We start from the raw sequence: 23,577 nt of genomic DNA on the forward strand, positions 1-23,577 counted from the left end.
CCCTGCATATTTTTTTTAAAACTATACCATTCAGCATTCCATTGCATCCATCAAAACTTGTTTACACTGTTGAATTTATCTTAATGCTGCCAGCATTTTCAGCTGTATACAATTATTTCCCATATATTCAATAAACGTTTTCCAATCTTCTTTAAACGTATGTTCTTCTTCTCTTATTCTATATGTTAAGTCTGTGAGTCGTGCATATTCCATTAGTTTAAGTTGCCATTCTTCTTTCGTTGGGACTTCGCTTGTTTTCCATTTTGGGGCTAACAAAACACGGGCTGCAGTATTGGCATACACAAATAACCTTTTTTGACACCTGGGAATTTCAATCTGAATTATCCCCAACAGAAAGGACTCTGGGTATTTTGGGGAAAGTACTATTAAACCTTTTCTTCCAATTCATTGTGGATCATTTCCCAATACAGTGGTACCTTGGGTTAAGTACTTAATTCGTTCCGGAGGTCTGTACTTAACCTGAAACTGTTCTTAACCTGAAGCACCACTTTAGCTAATGGGGCCTCCTCCTGCTGCTGCGCCGCCGGAGCACAATTTCTGTTCTCATCCTGAAGCAAACTTCTTAACCTGAAGCACTATTTCTGGGTTAGCGGAGTCTGTAACCTGAAGCGTCTGTAACCCGAGGTACCACTGTACAGTGGTACCTCAGGTTACAGACGCTTCAGGTTACAGACGCTTCAGGTTACAGACACTTCAGGTTACAGACTCCACTAACCCAGAAATAGTACCTGAAATAGTACCTCGGGTTAAGAACTTTTCTTTAGGATGAGAACAGAAATCACGAAGCAGCAGCGCAGCGGCAGCGGGAGGCCCCATTAGCTAAAGTGGTACCTCAGGTTAAGAACAGTTTCAGGTTAAGAACGGACCTCCAGAACGAATTAAGTTCTTAACCCGAGGTACCACTGTACTCTTTTGCCCTTTTACAAGTCCACCAAAACTGTGCTCCACCTTTAATGTCTCCCTAGGAATCGCTTTAGGAATGGGTCAGCACCATTGAGAATATTATGATTTTTATTCTGTACCTCCACTCTCTGAGACAATAAGTTTCAGAATGCCGGTTGCTAGGGATCAGCCATGGGCAGAGTACTCTTGGGCTCACGTCCTCCTTTGGGGCTTCCTGCAGGCATCTGCTTAGCCACTGTGAGAACAAGATGCAAGACTAGATGGGGCACTGGCCTGGTCCAGAAGGACTCTCATTATGTCCACCCTCCTCCCCACCTTCCTCCATGTAGTCTTGTCCCCATTTCATCTCACAACAACCCTGTGAGGTACTTTAGGCTGAAAGGCAGTAACAGACTCAAGGTTATCCAGAGAGCTTCAGGAATGCAGAAGGTGATGTTGGTCAGGATTACATCCAAGCTGTTCAAGATTGGAAACCCCATATAGACTTTGTGGGGGGGGGGAATGAATTTAAGATATCTGGGTTTGAGAATTGAAGAAAATATTGGTTTATGGGAAGTGGAATTATTATTGTTGACTGTTATCTTGGAGTGGATGTTTTGAATAATTTTATATATATATATATATTCACATACACACACACACACACACACAGTGGTACCTCGGGTTAAGAACTTAATTCGTTCTGGGGGTCTGTTCTTAACCTGAAACTGTTCTTAACCTGAAGCACCACTTTAGCTAATGGGGCCTCCTGCTGCTGCCGCGCCGCTGGAGCAAGATTTCTGTTCTCATCCTGAAGCAAAGTTCTTAACCCGAGGTACTATTTCTGGGTCAGTGGACTCTGTAACCTGAAGCGTATGTAACCCGAGGTACCACTGCATATAGAGAGAGAACGCTGACTGACAAAGAATTGGAAGTTTTCTCTTTTTACTCCTTTCCTCTCTCTTTTTTCTTCCTTTTCTTCCTTTCTTTCTTTCTCCCTCCCCCCACCCCCGCCCCCCTTCTGGTTTGTGTTTTTATTTAGATTAGTTTATCGTTGATAAGAAGATATTAGGTATTTATCCTTTGTATATTTTTCTTCAAACTTTAATAAACATTATTGGGGGTGGGGGAAAGAACAGATGTTCTTCAAAAGAAAGAAAGAGAAAGAAAGAAAGAAAAGGATTCCATCCAAGCAAAAATTAAACAGCACAAGGCTGCGAGCAAAGGACTCTGCACATAACAAGATGGGATTCTTCGAGTAAAGGAAGCATGTGTTATGCTTTAGGTCTACTTGTGAGTGCTGCTATATCAACACCCAGTAGCTGTTTGTTTAATATTGCAAATACCTAATATATTTAAATCATTTGCCAAAGCAGAGCCTAAACAGTGATGTGTGCTATGCACAATGTCTGAAGTGTTTATTAACATTCTGATTCTGACGGGGGGAGGCGGGGAGGAAACAACCAAGCTCTATTTCCTAACCGTTGCCAAAGTTATCCCATTAAGCAGACTCGCTGACTCATGGTCTGACAGTCCATTTCCCTTCCGGGCAAAAGGGAGACAGGAATTTTAAATCGATTTAGCTCCAAGGCCGTTCATTCTAATTGCTTCAGTCCCAAGTATGCCAGCAATGAAGCCTTTTCCCCCATTAAATCGGGAGTTGCCAACCTGGTGGGCTCCTTTGCAAGCAAGAGAAACTGTTGAGAGCAGCACACACACACACGTCAGCGCAGCAGCCGCCACAACCAGTTATGTTGCCTAAAATAAAATGCTGATTTTAAGGCTAAATTCAGAGGGGGCAGGGGGGGCGCTGTGCATCCCAGTGAAGGCCCCTCGGGACACCTGGGCACCTGTGGGTGCTGCGTTGCGTGCTTAAGAAAAAAAGGCTATATGGCATCATTGCAACCCTCTGAATTCCTTTATCTTGCATCCAATATCATATTGGAATCTTTAGTATTCGTTGATGGGTTAGGTTTTGCCATTGAGGAGTCGTTTAGACAGTTATTGCAGGAGCAATGTTGAAATGTGGGAAGCTTCTTCATACTGAGTCAGACCACCTAGCTCAGCATTGCCTACACGGACTGGCAGCAGCTCTCCAGGGTTCCAGACTGAGTACATTCCCAGACTTACCTAGAGATGCTTGAGGATTGAACCTCGGAGGTCAAGCAGCTGCTCTGTTGCTCCACAAATGCATAAGACTGATATTTTGGAGATCACACCGAGTGGGGCAAGAACATGGTTATTTCGAGTCTGTAATTGGCCCAATCCCTTTTTGACACCACTTACCATCACCATGAGGGATGCAGGTGACGCTGTGGGTTAAACCACAGAGCCTAGGACTTGCCGATCAGAAGGTCGGCAGTTCGAATCCCTGCGACGGGGTGAGCTCCCGCTGCTTGGTCCCTGCTCCTGCCAACCTAGCAGTTCGAAAGCACGTCAAGTGCAAGTAGATAAATAGGTACTGCTCTGGTGGGAAGGTAAACGGCGTTTCCGTGCGCTGCTCTGGTTCGCCAGAAGCGGCTTAGTCATGCTGGCCACATGACCCGGAAGCTGTATGCCAGCTCCCTTGGCCAATAAAGCAAGATGAGCTCCACAACCCCAGGGTCGGTCACGACTGGACCTAATGGTCAGGAGTCCATTTACCTTTACCACAACTCTCGTGGCAGAAAATTACAGTATTGGACTGAATATAAGCCTCAATTTCCCCCCAAATTCCGACATGAAAAGTTAATGTGCAGCTTATATTCGCGACTTTATGGTATGCAGCCAGAAGCGTGGGGCGGTGGTGGTAATAACTGTAGAAGTTTAAAGACTATAGTAGGATTAAAATAATTTTTATGATGTGTATATGATGTTATTAAGTATCTGCGAAAAAAGAGAAAATTCAATATGAAAACCTGTTGAAGGGAGGGAAGGAAGTCCGTGCGCGATAGAGTGTTTAGAAAATAAGTAGACATAAGACTGTGGAATGTTAGAGTATTTACCATATTTTTCGCCCTATAGGACGCACTTTTTCCCCTCCAAAAATGAAGGGGAAATCTGGGTGCGTCCTATGGGGCGAATGCAGGCTTTCGCTGAAGCTTGGAGAGCGAGAGGGGTCGGTGCGCACCGCCCCCTCTTGCTCTCCAGGCTTCAGGAAGACATCCGCAGCCTAGGCAGCCCTGTGGGAGGTCCCGCAAGGCTGTCTAGGCTGCGGATAGCAGCTTGCTTCCCGGAGCGCCGGGTACGCTGAAAGCAGAGCGCGGGGCACGCTGAAATCAGAGCGCCCGGCGCTTCGGGAACGCATCTGCAGCCTAGGCAGCCCTGCGGGAGGTCCCGCAGGGCTGTCTAGGCTGTGGGTAGCAGCCTGCCACCCGCCGCGATGGGCGCCCTGAAGCAGAGCGCCCCTTGCGCCGGGCAGACATCCGCAGCGTGGGGAGCCCTGCAGGAGTTCCCCGCAGGGCTCCCCACGCTGCGGATAGCAGCCTGCCGCCCGTCACGCAGGGCACCCTGAAGCAGAGCGCCCCGCGCGCCGGGCAGACATCGGCCAGCCCCACAAGCTCGGCGGACAGCAGGGAGGCGCAGTGCCGCCACCCCGCTGTTCCTCGACCTGGTTCGGCTTTCCCACCTGGTTTTTTTGGGGGGAAATAAAGGAAAAAATTTTTTCCTTTATTTCCCCCCGAAAAACTAGGTGCGTCCTATGGGACGGAGCGTCCTATGGGACGAAAAATGCGGTATTTTGTTTATATTAAAGAAAACTCAATAAAAAGCATGGGGGGGGGGAGAAACCTAGCAGGCCAGGGAGAAGTCTAAGCCAGCACCCTCTCCCTATGGTAGAGATCATGGTTTGCTTGTTCAGTCCCCCAGCGATTGAAAAAACCATGCCCAAAACACTGGAGAAGCAGCTAGCAGCCTAGATGGACCATTGGTCGGGCTTTGTATGAGTCAGCTTCTTAACTTCCCAGACATGCTAGCTTTATGTATGCAGGGAATTATGAATATAAGACAAGCCGGCTGAACCAGACCAATGGCCTACCTAGTCCAGCAAGATACCTGTGGGAAACCCACAAGCAGGACTCAAGCGCAAGAGAACTCCCCGCCATGTTTTCCAGCAGAGCAGATGGTTGTGTTTGTTGCGTCGCATGATGGAATGCCCTCTCCAGAAAAAAAACCCTGTTCATGGAAATCTAGCATGTCAGGAAGGAGGCCGAGTTAGAATCATTCTTTCTGAAATGCTTGCTTTCTCTTTGTGGAGAATGTCTATATTGGGGGGGGGGTGCATTTAATACACAAGCCGCATTCTGCAGTCTGAATCACTACCGAGAACTAGGCCACAAGTCTTTCTTGCAACTGAAAAAGAGCAAAGGGTTCCATTATTGTTCAAGGTCCCCAAAAAATCACAAATCTAGCCTCGTCAGGGCAGAACAAGCAGCTTTGTATCGTGCCGGGTCCTGTCCGGTGCTGTTCCCATAGCAGCATTTAGTCAATAGGAGGAACTGTAGGATATTTCCAAAGAAACCTTGCCAGAAGGGTCACTGGTTGCAAAGGGTTGTGGGAACTGGGCTCTGAGTGGGGAGCGCAGGGACTATGGGCTAATCAGTTAAGAGTCACTGATGTGGGGCAGGGGAGGCTGAACAGTGCTATAAAAGTCCGGATTTTATCCTGAAATAGATTGTAATATGTTTGTCCAGGCACCTAAAATAACCTGCATCAACATCGTAGCCGCATTAACTCTTGCTGAAATGTTAGGCTGTTATGGATTGGCAAGCCTGAAATGCAAAGGGAGGAATTCATATATGATTACACAATCAAAACAAAATACACCTCTCATCAGGCTTGGGAGCCTCAGGACGGGAGGCCCAATGCGGCCCTCTGAGCTTTCATATCTGGCCCTCAGGAGGCCTCTCCTCAGGCCATATCCCTCGTTGCGCCTGCCTGCCTGGAATGTGGTTTCTTAATTGTGATACAGTCGTACCTCGGGTTACATAAGCTTCAGGTTACATACGCTTCAGGTTACAGACTCCGCTAACCCAGAAATAATACCTCGGGTTAAGAACTTTGCTTCAGGTTGAGAACAGAAACCGTGCAGCAGCGGCAGCAGGAGGCCCCATTAGCTAAAGTGGTGCTTCAGGTTAAGAACAGTTTCAGGTTAAGTACGGACCTCTGGAACGAATTAAGTACTTAACCCGAGATACCACTGTATTGCTTTTTGCTTGGTGGAAGGGCAAAGTGTGTGCGTGTTTGTGTGGATCAATGTGTTCCAAAACCTCTGACTTCCTGCATTGCTGAAATGTGGCCTGTTTTATGACTCGGATGGTGAAAATACAGTTCAGTTGGCAAAGTGACAACCTCAGTTCACAAACTCTCTCCTCTTGCTGTCTGTGAGCAAAAGAAAGATGCCATAGTTGAGATGGGTAATTGAGATTATCGGCCAGTGGCTTGGTGTCAGGAGTTATATGGAGTCTTTTTGAGGTGTGTGGATGTTAGTAATGTTGGTATGGTTGTTGAAGAAGTTAACAAATGCCTGAAGTTGTGGTTTTGCAAATGGATGCAAAACCAACACGCGCCCCTTTCCTTCCTCCTATAAATTATGCTGTTGCCCGAGGTTAGTTGCTACTCAAAACATGTTTTTGTAGGGACATATTGCCAAACAAGTACCAAGTGTGGCAATTAACATGGGTACAAAGTGCACATTTATTTATTACGGTCACAAGCATCTTTAAAATCCAGATCACTGCAAACCTGTGCTCCAACATCTTTATACCTTTCTTTCTCGACATTTCTCTTTCTTCCTCACTCTGCTCTGCTCTGGAGGGATGGGCAGGGGCTAAGTGCTGCCATTTATTTCCCAGCAGGGATGTTGTTGTTGATGATGTCCTCTGCCCCTGGGACACTGTTTGCCAGTTCTCTGCATGCCAGATAAACAGGCCTTTCTCAGAGAGAAACCCAGTAGGCGAGCTGAAGAGGGAAATAGATTACATTCCCATGCATGCCTAAGAGTTGAACGGCCAGCCTTATTTTGGAAAATCCCCAAATCCATTTTTTTATAACCAATCAAAATATCTCAAAATAGCAAGCAAGCTTTTGAATTCACCAGAGATCTTTGCGAGGATAAATGATATCCAAAATCAGAGTGAAGGGTATATGTTTGTGAGGGGGGAAACATGCTTTGTGTTGAAAGCCACAATTTTCTGCATTGGTCAAAACTTTGTTTTTGTTGTCATAGAATCATAGAATAGAATCATAGAATCATAGAGTTGGAAGAGACCACAAGGGCCATCGAGTCCAACCCCCTGCCAAGCAGGAAACACCATCAGAGCACTCCTGACAAATGGTTGTCAAGCCTCTGCTTAAAGACCTCCAAAGGAGGAGACTCCACCACACTCCTTGGCAGCAAATTCCACTGTCAAACAGCTCTTACTGTCAGGAAGTTCTTCCTAATGTTTAGGTGGAATCTTCTTTCTTGTAGTTTGGATCCATTGCTCCATGTCCGCTTCTCTGGAGCAGCAGAAAACAACCTTTCTCCCTCCTCTATGTGACATCTTTTTATATATTTGAACATGGCTATCATATCACCCCTTAACCTCCTCTTCTCCAGGCTAAACATGCCCAGCTCTCTTAGCCGTTCCTTGTATAGCCCTAGAGTAGGGTTTGAGAACACTTTTTCAGCTGAAGATGGGAACTGGAAAGCCAGGGGAACGATAATGGAATCCAGTCTCCTGGGAGAGAGAGTTGGCTGTAACACTGCAATATTTTGTTGCAGCATCCTACTTCCGTCTCCCTGCTTCTTGGTTTTAAAGAACAATCCTTCAACAAATGGGAGACCCTTTGCACATGGGTGCTGTTTGCATAGTCAAAGTTAATAAAACCATGATTTTGTAAATTCTTTATCACAAGTGCTATTTAATCTTGCCCGACAAGACTTAATGGCCCTAACCAGCCAATAAATTATCTTAAGGCGATGTCAAGGATGAGGGCACAGTGGGAGAGAAAGAAAATAAGAGTCATCTTGGTAGTGCCGGCGTTCCACCTTGTGCCTGGCACAGCCAGGCCTCACTTGTCAGATGAACTTGCTGTGTACATTAATTAGTAAGTTATTAACTCATTGCTGCCAACACCTGTTTTCAGTCGACTAGGGAGCAGGATGGCAGGGAGCAATGCCTCCTCATCACTGTGTTTCAGGAAGTGCCGTTTCCATGACTCTCCTTTGCAAAAAACTACAGCCAATAGGGGTGATTTAAGATGCCCAAATTTTAAGCTCAGCTAAACCAACTGAGCCTCTTGGGCTTGCTGATCAGAAGGTTGGCGGTTCAAATCCTCACAATGGGGTGAGCTCCTGTTGCTCTGTCCCAGCTCCTGCCAACCTAGCAGTTCGAAAGCATGTCAAAGTGCAAGTGGATAAATAGGTACCACTCCAGTGGGAAGGTAAATGGCGTTCCCTTGCGCTCTGGTTGCCGTTACGGCGTTCCCTTGCGCCAGAAGCAGTTTAGTCATGCTGGCCACATGACCCGGAAAGCTGTCTGTGGACAAATGCCGGCTCCCTCGGCCTGAAAGTGAATTGAGCGCCGCAACCCAAGAGTCGCCTTTGACTGGACTTAACCGTCCAGGAGTCCTTTACCTTTACCTAGTCTGTTAGGGGGAAATATGTAATATCACCCAAGCTCTTAACTGCCTTTTGAAAAAAATATCAACATGTCCAGTTGGTAATGCTTTGTTGTTGTTGTTGTTGTTGTTGTTACAAATAAGGTGCCATCTCATTTTGTTCAATTGGACTTCCATATGCCTGCATAGCTTTCCAACCTGAAACTTGCCCAAGGCTGCTCAGTGAGTTTCATGGCCAAGTGCTAGGCATTTGAACCCAGGTCTACATCTCCAGTTCTTATGCATCACACCACCCTGCCTCTGCTCCGTTATCCTTCGGACAAGAGCTAGGGCTCATTTTATGGGCTTTCCCTGTTTGAAGTCAATGATCATTGTTTCATCAAAGAGAGGCACAGCCTGTACCTATTGCGAAAATAAAGTCGTCACTTAATTTGTTTCTAAGTGTCCCCATCTGTGGGAGAGCTATGGATGAATATGTTCCCCTAAACCATTTAGAATATTTGCTGCCCACTATCATGGAAATTTGCCAACAATCTTGTTTCTTCAAAATAGGTACCAGCAGAATTAGTTAAAGCATGCCTAGGAGAATCCCTGTTAAGGAAGCAGTGATGGGTAATCAATGTTTATGAGAGCTGACGATTGCAAGAAGTGTAAGGACATACGAAGAGCCTGACTGCCAGATTCAGGCCATAGGCTCTTCTCACAGTAACCAACCAGAAGCCCATGGGAAGCCCACAAGCCAGACATGAGCACAATAGTCCTTTCCCTGCTTGTGATCCCTAGTAGGCAGCACCAACAATGGAGGCAGAATATAGCCATTGTGACTAGTAGCCATTGATAGCCTTTTCCTCCTTAAAAATAAGGGGAAATGTCTGTGCGTCTTATGGAGCGAATGTGTGGTCCCTGGAGCTGAATTGCCCAGGGGCAAAAAGCAGATCGTGCTCTTTTTTTTTTTTTTTTAGAAAGAGGGAAGGGAATGTGGAAACAAAGCCGCTGAGCAGCTGATCGGCAAGCGATGGGGAGGGAGATAAGGGACGCTAGCGATAAAGGAGGCTGCCTGGGAGGGGGGAGGTAAAAGCACATGGATCCTCAGGATTTTTGCATTGGGTCACCCCAAATTCACCATCAGATCACATAGCATGTCCATGGCTACAGCCTGCACCAAAAAATCACGCATCCACTGTTGTGTGGGGCCGCAATGGCACAAAAACATGGTTACAAAGCACGGGTCCACATGCATCCCCAGGATTTTTGCATTGGGCTACCCCAAACTCACCATCAAATCACATATCATGTCTGTGGCCACAGCATGAACCACAAAAATCATACATCCAGTGTTTCGTTCAGAATATTTTTTTTCTTGTTTTCCTCCACTAAAAACTAGGTGCGTCTTCTGGTCAGGTGCATCTTATGGAGCGAAAAATATGGTAATCCTCACTGGCTTGATGCAGTGAGTAGCTCCTCTTACAGCCTGCACTAGAGACTATATTAATGGCACATTTTTATCCTGCCCTTCCTGTAAAGACTAGAATAAAAGCTGGAATGTGTGCAGAGTAGGGCGGCCAAGATGATCCAGGGTCTGGAAACCAAGCCTTATGAGGAACAGTTGAAGGAGCTGGGTATGTTTAGCCTGGAAAAGAGGAGACTGAGAGGAGATATAGCAGACGTCTTCAAACATCTCAAGGGATGTCACATGGAAGAAGGCGCAAGCTTGTTTTCTCCTGCCCGGGAGGGTAGGAATCGAACCAATGGCTTCAAGTTACGAGAAAGGATATTCTGACTAAACATCAGGAATAACTTTCTGACCGTAAGAGTCATTCGACAGTGGAACGGTCTCCCTCGGGAGGTGGTGGACTTCTCCTTCCTTGGAGGTTTTTAAGCAGAGGCTGGATGGCCATCTGCCATGGATGCTTTAGCTGAGATTACTGCAATGCAAAGGGGTTGGACTAAATGACTCTCAGAGCCCCTTCCAACTCTACAATCATATTGATTCTGTGAAAAGCCACCCAAATTGGTGGCCCTCTTAAGATTGTAGGCCATTGGTGGCACATTGGCCATTTTTGTTAGTTTTTAGTTTCCTGGTCTTCTCAACGGTTTGGGGTAGCTCATGAAAGATATGTTTTATCATCGTTGCCAGTTTGCAAGCGTTCTCGAAAATAGATGCCAAAACCCAAGAAGCCCCTTGGTGTATTTGCTCAGTAAGGGTTGCTGATGCGCAGAGAGAAGCTTTTCAGGTTTTTCCTCTAAAACCGCCTTGCCTATCCCAGCCGCTGATGCTCACGGTTCACAGGAAGAGGAAGTCAAATAATGAGCAACTGACTCACCTCCCATTGACAGGGTCAGCGCTGTGCCAAAAGGAGAGAGATTTCTATATGGAGTACGTTCCTGCGTGGAAGAGCTGTTAGTCATGGAGATGACTGGAGGGAAGGTGAACTTTGGCTCAGTTCCAAGAGGTGCCAAAGATCTAGTACAAAGTGTAAAGAGTAGTCACACTGGTTGGGAGCAGCGGCTGTAGTGCTATTGAGTTCAACAGAAATGAAGGGGTTGGCTAACTGTAAGTTGAAGAGGGTCATGTCTCTCTAGGAGCTATTACAACATTTTTTTACAAGAAAGATGGTACCCAAAACTGCATAGGATAGTTGCTGTGGTCTCACTGTGCGAACAACACAGGCTTGGGCCTTTCTTGGGATTGGGGCCGGTATTCAGACCCTTTAAGTGAGGGATTCTACAATCAAGTGGAATATAAATTTTATGAAATCAGTAAAAATAAGTATCACCCAGGATTAACAACGCGGTTTATTTGCGGTGAAATTAAGTGTGCAATGAATGTGATTAGGACCTCCTAAACCCAAGGAGGCGGGCGCTGATGGAAGTTAGTGGAAATTGTTCGGTTTGGTTATGTACTTTTTGATGTTTATTACTACTTTTGTTATATTTGTAGTTATGGAATTTGAGCATGGTTTTAACTTTGGAAAGGTGGCATACAAATAAAATGATTGATTGATTGATTGATTGATTGACTGACTGATTGACTCTACACCCCTTGGTCTTAAACCCATTCCCACCCAACCAATTCCCTCTACTCTCTCCCTTCTCCATCTTCCAGTGTACAATAATCCCTCTGCCCCCCCCAACTGTTAGGCCATGCTCCTTCCAATTGCTTCCTCCCACATAGCATTCTGTGCTGCAGGCTCCCTGCTCTGCCCCAAACACAAACACAAAACATGGCTTGTTAGATAGGCATCCTCTGTGGTGCTATCCCACACGGTTATAGTATGTGTGCAAATCCTGTAGCCATCTGGATAGGGATGACTGCAGAGGTCTTCCCCAGCCAACCTAACAATCTGGTGGGAAAGGGGATTAGAATATTCACACACATACCACAACCCTGCTCTTTGTGGTGCTACAGGTCTGTGTGCGCACAGGTGTACACGAAGCAGGCCACAAAGGAGTGATATTTGGTCCACTGTGATACAAAACACACCTTAGGTTAACTGGCAAAGGTGTATTATGCATCGTCTTTCTCTTTGCCTGTTTGTTTGTTTTTTAAATAAACAATTAATAGAAGAGCTTAGGGAGACAAATGGATGCTTGTCGGTTTTCAAGGATCATCCTGACAGCAACAGACAGCAACCTAATGTAGGTTGCTTCAGCTAGGCACATCTCAAATGGCTTTGCATCTTATTATCCTCCAACCCCCGGAAAATGCAGCGCCGTTACTTAAGTTCATGGTAAGGCTGAGTCTCACGTCTGAAGCATTATTGGCCTGAATCAGAACTGGTATTCCACATGCTTCAGGAATGCATTGCATTGTGTCTCTTCCCTCTCCTGTTAAATGTATGCAAAAAACACCTGAACGTGGCCATTCAGAGATTAGGGTTGGCAGTGCTGGTAAGGGCCTTTCACTGCTGCAAGGACCAGCCCTGTGCTGTCCTTACCTGTGATCAGGAATCCTGATTCAACCAGCGCCACTGATTCATGTGTAGAAGCCCTACCAGTTGTGTGCACATAGGGGCCCATTCTCACCTTTGGTTCCAGCGCATGGAAGTTGGGAGCAAAGCCCTAGATGTGTCCACTCTGCAACGTCGCATGCAGGCGAGAACAAAGCTAAAAAGGTTTTCTTATGCTTGCTTGTGCTGTGGCTTGGGTAACCACAAACACAGGCAACATCCAATTTACGCGGGAGTTACGTTCTGCACCTCTGCGTGGGTAACCAAAATTGTGTACTGTATATTTGGAGCACCCTGGAGAGGGCGAGGAGACCCTCCCCATACCCCAAAGAGGATGTCCTCTTAGGGATCTGGGGAGGGTCCTCTTGTGAGCCAGGGGCGAAGCGAGACTTTGCTGAGGCCTTCCCTTCAACAGCTGACATGCGGGGTAGCGCAGCAGTAGCAGTAGCAGCCACTTCCCTGCACCCCACTGTCTCATGCGAACTGGAAGGACAGTGTGGCTCCCTTGACTGGAAGCTTCCAGAACGAGCAGAGGGATAATGGGCCTTGCACAGGTGACGCATGGGGAAGCAGTTGTTGCAGCTTTGCTACCTTGCATATCAGCTCTCCTCTTATATAATAATAATAATAATTTATTATTTATACCCCGCCCATCTGGCTGAGTTTCCCCAGCTACTCTAGGCGGCTCCCAATCAGTGTTAAAAACAGTACAGCGTTACATATTAAAAACTTCCCTGAACAGGGCTGCCTTAAGATGTCTTCTGAATGTCAAGTAATTATTTATCTCTTTGACATCTGATGGGAGGGCGTTCCACAGGGTGGGCACCACTACTGAGAAGGCCCTCTGCCTGGTTCCCTGTAGCCTCACTTCTCGCAATGAGGGAACCGCCAGAAGGCCCTCAGTGCTGGATCTCAGTGTCCGGGCTGAACGATGGGGGTGGAGACGCTCCTTCAGGTATACTGGACCGAGGCCGTTTAGGGCTTTAAAGGTCAGCACCAACACTTTGAATCGTGCTCGGAAACGTACTGGGAGCCAATGTAGGTCTTTCAAGACCGGTGTTATGTGGTCTCGGCGGCCGTTCCCAGTCACCAGTCTAGCTGCCGCATTCTGGATTAATTGCAGTTTCTGGGTCACCTTCAAAGGTAGCCCCACGTAGAGCGCATTGCAGTAGTCCAAGCGTGAGATAACTAGAGCATGCACCACTCTGGCGAGACAGTTCGCGGGCAGGTAGGGTCTCAGCCTGCGTACCAGGTGGAGCTGGTAGACAGCTGCCCTGGACACAGAGTTAACCTGCGCCTCCATGGACAGCTGTGAGTCCAAAATGACTCCCAGGCTACGCACCTGGTCCTTCAGGGGCACAGTTACCCCATTCAAGACCAGGGAATCCCCCACACCAACCCGCTCCCTGTCCCCCAAAAACAGTACTTCTGCCTTGTCAGGATTCAACCTCAATCTGTTAGCCGCCATCCATCCTCCAACTGCCTCCAGGCACTCTTCAGGCTCTGGGTCTCCTCGCAAGCCAGCAGGACTGCCCTGAATTTCCCCCTTGCTTCTGGGTTCCCAGCACCGCATGTGTGTGTGGTCACACGCAAATGCAGCATGCATAAATGGACGTTTCCTGTACAAAAATTGATCATTATATAGCCAATGGCGGACAACATGTTGAGGCTGGGAACGGTGAATGTCGGCATGTGGTTCCATGCATAATCCCAAAGGCTTCCCGCTTAAGCTGTGATCAAATTGCTTCGCTCTTTTCCTGGGAAAGGAAAAACATGAGAGCTATGCATGTAATGAACTAATTACCCTGTTCTTTGCTTACAACCTGTTTCCTTTAATTAACCTTACGCCCCTGTTTAGCAGCTTGTCCGATGACCTGGGGGCATTCAGTTCCCACAAACGACCCAAAATCCCCTCTGGACAGTCATCATTAAAGAAAACTCATCAGTTTAAAACTGCTTTGGGCTGCATAATGTTGACATGCCTTTGAGATTGCATAATACTCACCAGGCAGGAACAATGCAGTGTAAATAAAAGTGGAAGAAAAGACACAGAGATAGTTAAAGGAATGAGGAACAGATTCTTCCTGCTTCCCATGCAGTTTTGTCACTCCTGAGACAGCAGTGCTTTTGACGAGTGAGGTCACCGCTCTGCTGCCCTTCAACATGTGGCAACGTTATTATTTTGACCCCACAGGCAGAACCTGAGGGGATGCATTGCAATATGGGGACATAGGGAAGCCACTGTGGTGTTGTGGTTAGAGTGCTGGACTAGGATCTGGGAGACCTGGGTTCAAATCCCTACTCAGCCATGAAGCTCAGTTCCCTTTTGCCTCGCCCTGCCCCACACATTTGGGTTGGGAAGCCAGAAGACAGCAGCACTGCCCTTCCTGTGCTGCCCCACTCCTGGCCCTGTGTCTGCAGCCGGAACAACTTTTGCTCGTCTCTACAGCCCTATAGGATGCATGAAGCCCGTCACAACTTGAAAACTCAAAAGCAATTGAAGTTGCTTCAATAAAGGATACTGCTATCGTTGGTTATTTGGCTCCAGGGGAAAAAAACTTAACCCTGGCGCTTCGAGAAATGTCAAGAGCTTTATTACTTTTGCAATTACGCTGCCTGCAAGAAGACCAGCACATATATGAAAGTCAGACGAATCTCTTGGGCTTTGTCCTCAAGCTTAATGGGTGAAGCAATTCAGTTCCTACGACTCAGGTACATGACTTGGTGTGAAAGACTGCTGATTGGTTGTACAAAAGGAGGATATTGCTTCCTGGGGCTCATCCAGTTCACTCAAGCTTGTGTCATACTGTTTCCATCTGCCTTGAGTTTTCCTGTACAACAATGCTTTTTATATATATTAAATATCTTACGATATTTGCACTTCCCATTTCTGATGGGCTGTACCAGGTGTGTAATTCCAACCCTCCCATAAAATGATGCTTCCTACAAATGCCAGGCTGATTCATTCATATAATTAGCTGTGCATTTCTCTCTCTTTTATTGGAATATGCATAGAATGAGCTTGCAATAAGGCATTTTGGGTGAAATGAGTGTGCCCAAATGAGCCTTTGTGGAAGCCCAGGAAGGCTCACAATTAGACCTCGAGTAGGAGAGCTGCCAATATATTTCACATCTAGCAACCCTTTGGTTTCAGATCGTAGATGGGTAGGCGAGTCTAAAAAGCCCGGGGCACCTATTTTCATGGGCCTCTAACAGCTATAGTAGCTCATTTACCAGAAGTAATGCATTTAGCATTAACTCTGGAAGTATATACCCAATTCTGAGCAAACTAAGCCTCCTGAAGCAAAAGATACACCAGGAGGAATAGTTTGGTCAGAATCGAGTACACACTTCCAGAGTATATTCCATTGAGCCTTGCAAAGCAAGACCACTTAGAAGCCAGACCCTTCTCCAGACATAAACCTAGCTTCCTGGTATTATTTCACACTTGGTGGTTTGAATCCTTCATCCAAGTACAATATACTCAAGTGCTCTCACATTTCCTGTCCTATTGGAGTTGTACCTTTTAAAATACTTGGTGTGGTGGTAGCGAAAGGATTGTGGTGTCTACTTTTGAATATTTTAAAGGGATGCATCCCTTGTCATACAGAAATGTGCCCTTCATAAATGATGAAGTGCTTTGTCCTTAAATATTTATACAAACCAAAGGCTTTTAAATTTTAGAGAGCTCCAGAGAGCTGTGTTGGGAGGGGGACAGAGAGGGTTGTGTGTTGTTGTTTTGCTAAGGTAATCAATATAATCTTATTTCAACCAGCATATTCTGGAGTGGGGGATCCCATTTTCCTTATTCCAGTCTCTGCCTTGAATGGAGAGAAACAGGTTGCCTCAAGGAACACCCAAGGCCAGGAATTCATTTGCGTGCTGAGGTCCCCCAAAACCCCTACCCCAATAACTCACACATCACACATAATTTTTGTTTAAGGTTTTTGGCATACTTTTGGCCACAACTTTATTTTCATACAAATTGAGAGTGGTTGCTTAGGCATTGGTTATGACTATCTGTCCCCCCGCCTTGGGGACAGCGCTGACTCCCGTGAGTCAGCGTGTGGAGGAACAAGACCAGGGACAGCTGGGACTGCGACACAGACCCTCAGCTATTCCCTGCTTGTTCCTTGGGAACTTACACGGCCCGCACCCTGCTCCAAGGGTTTGGACGAAGGGATGGTAAGCCCCAGAATTCCTTTAACGGAATACCCGTCAGCAGCAGCATTGGAGGGGCAGGCACAGCCAATCCATACCCCTCCACCAACCAATTTAACCAATGCCTAACCGCCAACCTTACAAGTTGTGACGATTTGCTAAGCAGTAGGCAAAACCCAAAAGGCACACACTAATCAGCCAATTGGAAAAATTCCTACTGGGCCCCCGCACCAAGGCGAACGACCCCATGACAGGCAGAGCAAGGTCAAGGCGCAAGCCCAAGCAAGGGAGGGCGGGCGGGAGATCCGATGTCCACAGCGAAAGAGAAAGAGAATGCTGTGGACCTTGCTTAAATAACCACTGATCCCACCCCTAAATTGGCAACATCAAATTTACCCCAGTAACACCATCCTCCAATCTGCTCCAGGCCCCTTGAATCTAATACTGCCTGGCAACCAAGTGGAGTTTTGTTCGGCCCCATCCGCAACACGTGCTCTCTTTTAGTGAGAACACGCTTTTCCGTTCTCGTGCTGAGCTCACAGCCTGTTTTACACATGTTTATTATTTATACACATGTTTATTATTTATTCATAAAATTTATACCTCGCTTGATTGTAACACACCTCAAAGCTGCTTACAAATAGATTGTCGGCGCTTTCCTTTCTCGGCGGAAGGGGAGGCGTACGCCTTTGGGGGTGAAGTCAAACCGTTGGAGAGTTATTGTGCCTGCAGTGGCTGCAGAGACTGATATGGAAGAGACATGTTTTGTTGCAGTTGGGGTAGAGGAAGGTGTCCGGTTTTGCTGCTGTAGATGCACCATGGCGTTTCTTCTCTCTGTTCTCCTCTTAGCGGTCATTCCTCCTCTGGAAACTGTTAGGAGGCTGAATCCTGACAAGACAGTACTGTTCTTGGGGGACAGGGGGCAGGCTGGTGTGGAGGACTCCCTGGTCCTGAATGGGGTAACTATGCCCCTGAAAGACCAGGTGCGCAGCCTGGGAGTCATTTTGGACTCACAGCTGTCTATGGAGGCACAGGCCCATTCTGTGTCCAGGGCAGCTGTCTACCAGCTCCATTTGATACACAGGCTGAGACCCTACCTGCCCATGGACTGTCTCGCCAGAGTGGTGGATGCTCTAGTTATCTCCTGCTTGGACTATGCAATGCGCTCTACACCTTTGAAGGTGACCCAGAAACTGCAACTAATCCATAATGCGGCAGCTAGACTGGTGACTGGGGGCGGCCGCCGAGACCACATAACTCACAGTACGTTTCCAAGCACAATTCAAAGTGTTGGTGTTGACCTTTAAAGCCCTAAATGGCCTCTGCCCAGTATACCTGAAGGAGCGTCTCCACCCCCATCATTCTGCCCGGACACTGAGGTCCAGCTCCAAGGGCCTTCTGGCTGTTTCCCCACTGTGAGAAGCAAAGCTACAGGGAACCAGGCAGAGGGCCTTCTCGGTAGTGGCGCCCGCCCTGTGGAACGCCCTCCCATCAGATGTCAAAGAGAACAACAACTACCAGACATCTGAAGGCAGCCCTGTTCAGGGAAGTTTTTAATGTGTGACATTTTGATGTATTTTTAATCTTTGTTGGAAGCCGCCCAGAGTGGCTGGGGAAACCCAGCCAGATGGGCAGGGTACAAATAATAAATTATTATTATTATTATTGACACATGACGTGACTGACCATCTCTAGTCAGATAAAACAATAAGATCAAGGGGGGGGAAATCACAACCATACTTTCGAGCCCCCCCAGAAATAGGGCAAGCTGATGGCTCTTTGACGTTGCCGCAGATTTCAGGTAATAAGAGTAATGGAAATTCTTCGTTATCTTCTCTCAAACAGCCCCCCCTGGGTGAGTGTGAGCCTTTAAGATGTCTCTCAGCAGTGAAAGGAAATTGAACACCTCAGCCTTGAGGAAAATAGCCAACGACATGACCAACATCATCGAAAGCCTGGACACGAGGGAGCTCCACTTCGAAGGGGAGGAGGTGGAGGTGGACGTGCTGAATGACCCCAAGGCACCTGGTGAGTCAGTGGCGCAAAGATGTATAATAAGGGCCTTCTTCTGCTGCAGAATCGGACTGCTTTGGAATCTCTGGGTTCATTTTTTTATTATTATTTTAAAAAGGTCAGTTTGCCTGTCCTCATGAGAATAGTGCAGGGGGAATCAAATTGTGGGTGGTGCTTGGGAAAATCTCAACAGGGAAACAGGCTGAATGAGAGATTTCGCAGTCCCAAGGGAAGTCTTCAAGGAGCCGCGTCGCTTTTGAATGTAGGAATCTGCCTTATCCCAAGACAGACCATTCGTCTATCTAGCTCAGTACAGTGGACTCTCGGGTTGCGAACATGATCCATGTGGGATGCACGCAACCCGCAGCAGCGCGTCTGCGCACACACGGGTTGCGATCCGGTGCTTCTGCGCATGCGCAAAGTACGATTTAGCACTTCTGCCCATGCGCGACTGCCGAAACCCGGAAGTAACCCGTTCCAGTACTTCCGGGTTTCAGTGGTCTGTAATCCGAAAAAACGCAACCTGAAGCGTCTGTAACCCAAGGTATGACTGTATTGTCAACATGGACCAGCAGTGGCTGTCCAGGGTTTCAGACACAAATCTTGCCCAGTCCTACTTAGAGATGCCAGGGACTGAACCTGGGACCTTTACGAAGCAAATTATCCACCACTGTGCCAAAGCCTCTTCCCCAAAGCTTCTTGCTCATCCACCTTGGCTAGTATTTCCTTATTTCCTGTGCTCCAGCAGCCTTATCTCCAGTTGTCATAGCATTCTTCCTTCTGTTACCTGCTATAAAACAATCCACTTTTTAAATGAAAGGCTGCTTTGCTCTAAAGGCTCTCTCAAAACCTGCTTCTTCTACAAAAGGTCGAAGTCAAACCAGTTTTGGTTCGGCTCATCATGGCAAGGAGCAAAGAGCTATGCAAGATTCTCTGCTGGAATCTTCTAACATTCAGCTTCAAATTCTAGCATTATGAGAAAGGAAGAGAAACTTTTCCCTAGCCGCTTTCTGTGCATAATTTTATTTACTTCTATAAAATGCTGGCTGGGAACCAGAGAGGCCTATAGATGCATGTAATGTTGTCAATGTTTGACTTAGGGGCCCAAGTTCAGAGCTCCACCCAGCAGAATGAGCTAAAGAGCCCCCTTTTCTGGGAAAAAGGGTGGGATATACAATAAATAAATATAATAACAATATTATGGCCTGAATCGCCATGTATGTCGATCCCAATTTCTGCTGTTGCACATGAAAAATAGAACACGTAGCTCTGTGCTTTTATAAGAAGCTAGCACACATACAGCAAAATAATAATTTGAGCAGGGAGCTTTTCATTCTTCTTTGTACACAATGGAAGCTTGTTCCTCTTTGCCAAGCTGCCTGTCTCCTCTGTGTTGCTACTTAAATTATAATATTCCCCTCCTTTCATCACTTTCCAATCTTTCAGTTGCCTAAATGAATTAACTGCAAACAAATAGCTCGGAGGTTGATGAAATGTCGTTTATTTTTCTGGCTTCCTAGTTTCTGCTGGTTTCCAAGAGACTTGCGTAGAATTTATGGCGGGAGCAAATCGGCAAACCCAGCCCAGTAAATAAAAGGAACTGCTGCACCAAGCAGGCTGTGCCCCCACTTGTTTGACAAGTAGAGTTTAGTTTAAAATTCATCTGCATCGCTGAGCAGCAGTAAATACTGTGAAGCATATTTTCTTTAACAGGAACCATAGTCTTTATCATACTTTTCATAGAACTGTAGAGTTGGAAGGGACCACAAGGGTCATTCAGTCCAACGCTCTGCAATGCAGGAATCTATTGTCCAACATGGGGCTCCAACACACAACCCTGAGATTAAGAGTCTCGTGCTCTTCTGACTGAGCTTATCCCAGCAGTATCTCAGTTGCTGCTAAATCTTCTCCCATGAGTTAGAATGCAATGGGACTTTGATGTGTGAATTGAGGGATAACTTCGGAATGAGCACCGCCAGTCTGCTTCAGGTTTTCTGTGCCTCTTCAGATTAAAATCTGTATTTATTGGAAGGAAATGTGGGACACTCAGCATATGATAGGACCTATTCCTTGGCACATAGAACTCCTTGGGTTTTTTCCAAATAGATTTTGTGGATTTTAGCTGTTTTTTCTGCAGTTTAATTATGTAGGCTCTTGTTCTGAGTCTCCCGGGTAAACACTAAACTTTAAGACCAGATTTCTGAAGCTTCCCCAGTCACAAGGATTATTATGGAATGTGAGTCGTGGTGTGTGTAATGATCCACCCCCCTTTTAAACAGAGAAACAGACCAAATTCATGTGTTGAGTAAATGCTTTAAAACCCCAAATTCAATCCCTGGCATATCCAGTTAAGGACTAGAGATGGGTGTGGGGTTTTTTGGGTGGGGGCAGGATAAAGAAACACACCTGATTGGTTTTCATGACAACCTTTTTTTAAAAAAAAAATCACAAGCTGATGTAGAAATATGGTGATGTTGTTAAATTTATTACCTGTCGCTCTCTCTGAGTTCCCAGGGTGAATAACAATTTAATTTAAGAGCGAAAAGGTGAGAAACTGAGATTTAACAGAAAATGACAGAATCATGCATTGCTACTTGGTTGGAAAAAAATATCCGTTATGTGCTGCAATGTCTCTTATTTATCAGCTTTTGATATTAAACTTTTGCCTGCTGTGTTCCAAGCTGCGCTTTAAAGGACTGGTACCAAAACTGCCATTTCATCATTTGCAGTGGGCATTCCGTTCTCTGCCATTTATAACACTAAAGGATTTAAAGAGGCTCATACACAGCCCTACCTAACTGGGTGTCCAATCCGGGTGCGAGTTTTGGAAGTGGAACGCTGTACCTCAACAACAAAGGTCAGATCTTATATGCCAGTGCAGCGCTTTTAAAAATATATATATATCAGTTCACATTTCATGATGCATCCATGTTTCTGTTGCTAAGTGCTTTGCTTTTTGAGGTGGAGAGTGGGATGGAAAGTTGCATGAAAATAAAATGGTAAACTAAGGACTGAATTCAACTAAGTCATTGCAGTAGCAGAAGCCAGCTCAACAGAACTTCTCCCCTTGCATAACCCTGCACCCTCCCCAAATCGGCTCAGGGGATTGGGAGACACCCCCCCCCCAGAACAGGGCAGGGAGAAGAGGGGAGCTTGTTCCACCTGGGAGGCAGAAATGTTTGCACTGATTAAACCAGGCATAGGCAACCTTTGGCCCTCCAGATGTTTTGGACTACAATTCCCATCATCCCTGACCACTGGTCCTGTTAGCTAGGGATCATGGGAGTTGTAGGCCAAAACATCTGGAGGGCCAAAGGTTGCCTATGCCTGGATTAAACAATCTCGTTAGCAGCTCACCGTTGAATTCCAACATGCGTGTTTTATCAGACATACATAACAGCCTTTAAACTTGATCCACAGAAAACTGCTATTCTAAAACAATAGGAGACCATATGTGGTCCATCTGTAGAAGCTGATGAACACGCTGACTACTAATTGGAATTTGCATTATGGGACCTGAAAGCTTTTTAAGGCAGAGATTCTCTCATTTTGACATGGTGAAACTTTGCCAAGTAAAAAATAATAATAATTCAATTGTTCAAGCTTCTCCAAATGTAATGAAGACTTGTGGAACTGACACTTTTGCAAGCGCCACATAATGTCCATTCTGCACTTGCAAAGAATTGGTCCTTCAGTGTGCTCTCAAAAAAGCTCTCAAATGTCTCAGGTAGAGGCCTTTCCTTGTCTTGCTAACTTACAGGTCCTTCAGAAATGGTAGCGGTAAGATTGATAGGATCCAACCAAAGAGTCCCCAGCAGTGCAAGGATTTCCACTTGTGCAATGGAACAACACCCCCCACTCCTCCTCGTGCACCCCCTAAATCTGTTTTGGGAGTTTCCCCCAACTCTCCAGAGCAGATTTGGGGAGGGCACAAGCCACACGGAGGAGAGGGGGGAGGAAGTTCTGTTGCACAAGAGGAAATTCTTGCTTATAGAAGTCATTCGTTGGATGCCACCCAAGGTCTCCCAAGAGTTAGGCTGTCCCTGTCCAGACAAGGGGCGCAGCTGGGCCACTAGCCGAAGCTGATGGAAGTCACTCTGCACCATCGAGACCACCTGAGCCTCAAGCGACAGCAAAGGGTCCAGAAGTATGCCCAAGCTACATACCCACTCCTTCAGTGGGAGTGTAACCCCATCAACAGCAAGCAATCTCCCATCCATCTGGTCTGGGGAATGGCCCACTAATAGTGACCCCATCTTATCTGGACTACAGGAAGGTTGTACAAACCCGATTTGTTTTAGGATGCCATGGGGTTAGCACCATTAAACAACTTTGTTCTTTCCTGAAGGTGCCGAGTCTACATGTTTACACCATTGAGTTGACACACGGGGAATTTACATGGCAGGTGAAAAGGAAATTCAAGCACTTCCAAGAGTTTCACAGGGAACTGCTGCGGTACAAAGCTTTCATTCGGATCCCCATCCCTACAAGAAGGTAACAACGGTGCAAAGGCCTTTCTGGGCCATGATTTGCTTGTGGTGGAATTTCCTCATGGTATTTTAGGTTTCACAGGACATAAGAGCCATTTCCAGAAAACGAATGGAATACCTTGAACGTTTAGCGCTCGTTTCCGTGTGATTTGATTCCAGAAAAAAACACAAAACTGTTTGCAGCCCCTTTAACCCTAAAAATCACGGGAGTAAAAAGTGACAAATTTGGAGGAACCAAAGTACGAATGTTTGGAATGGATGGCTGAGTAGTGACATCGCCCAGTGACGTTCTTCGTTGTGTCACGTATGAATGAAATTTAGCACTACATGCTAGTATTGAAAAGCCACAATTCCATAACACAGCAGGTCCTGGAGTGCAGAAGGAACATTAGAAAACGGGACACAAGCACTAGCATTATAATCAGGAAAACGAACGCAATATTCCTCATGTCCATGCATCTATGAATAGATGGCTTATA

At 46.4% G+C, this 23,577-nt stretch overlaps 1 protein-coding gene across 2 annotated transcripts in view; it reads left to right on the plus strand.

The window, feature by feature from the left end:
• The window catches only part of PLD1 (phospholipase D1), a 147,989-nt gene that overhangs the window by 46,210 nt on the left and 78,202 nt on the right, over positions 1-23,577 (plus strand). For both annotated transcript variants that reach the window (XM_082223982.1, XM_082223981.1), the window contains exons 2-4: positions 18,441-18,623; positions 21,338-21,465; positions 22,957-23,102. In XM_082223982.1, the coding sequence (XP_082080108.1) occupies positions 18,470-18,623; positions 21,338-21,465; positions 22,957-23,102 (428 nt within the window). In that variant the 5' untranslated portion in view covers positions 18,441-18,469. The remainder of the gene's footprint in view (positions 1-18,440; positions 18,624-21,337; positions 21,466-22,956; positions 23,103-23,577) is intronic.

The sequence above is a fragment of the Podarcis vaucheri genome (assembly GCF_965113315.1).
Source record: "Podarcis vaucheri genome assembly, chromosome: 5".
In the NCBI taxonomy this organism is placed as follows: domain Eukaryota; kingdom Metazoa; phylum Chordata; class Lepidosauria; order Squamata; family Lacertidae; genus Podarcis; species Podarcis vaucheri.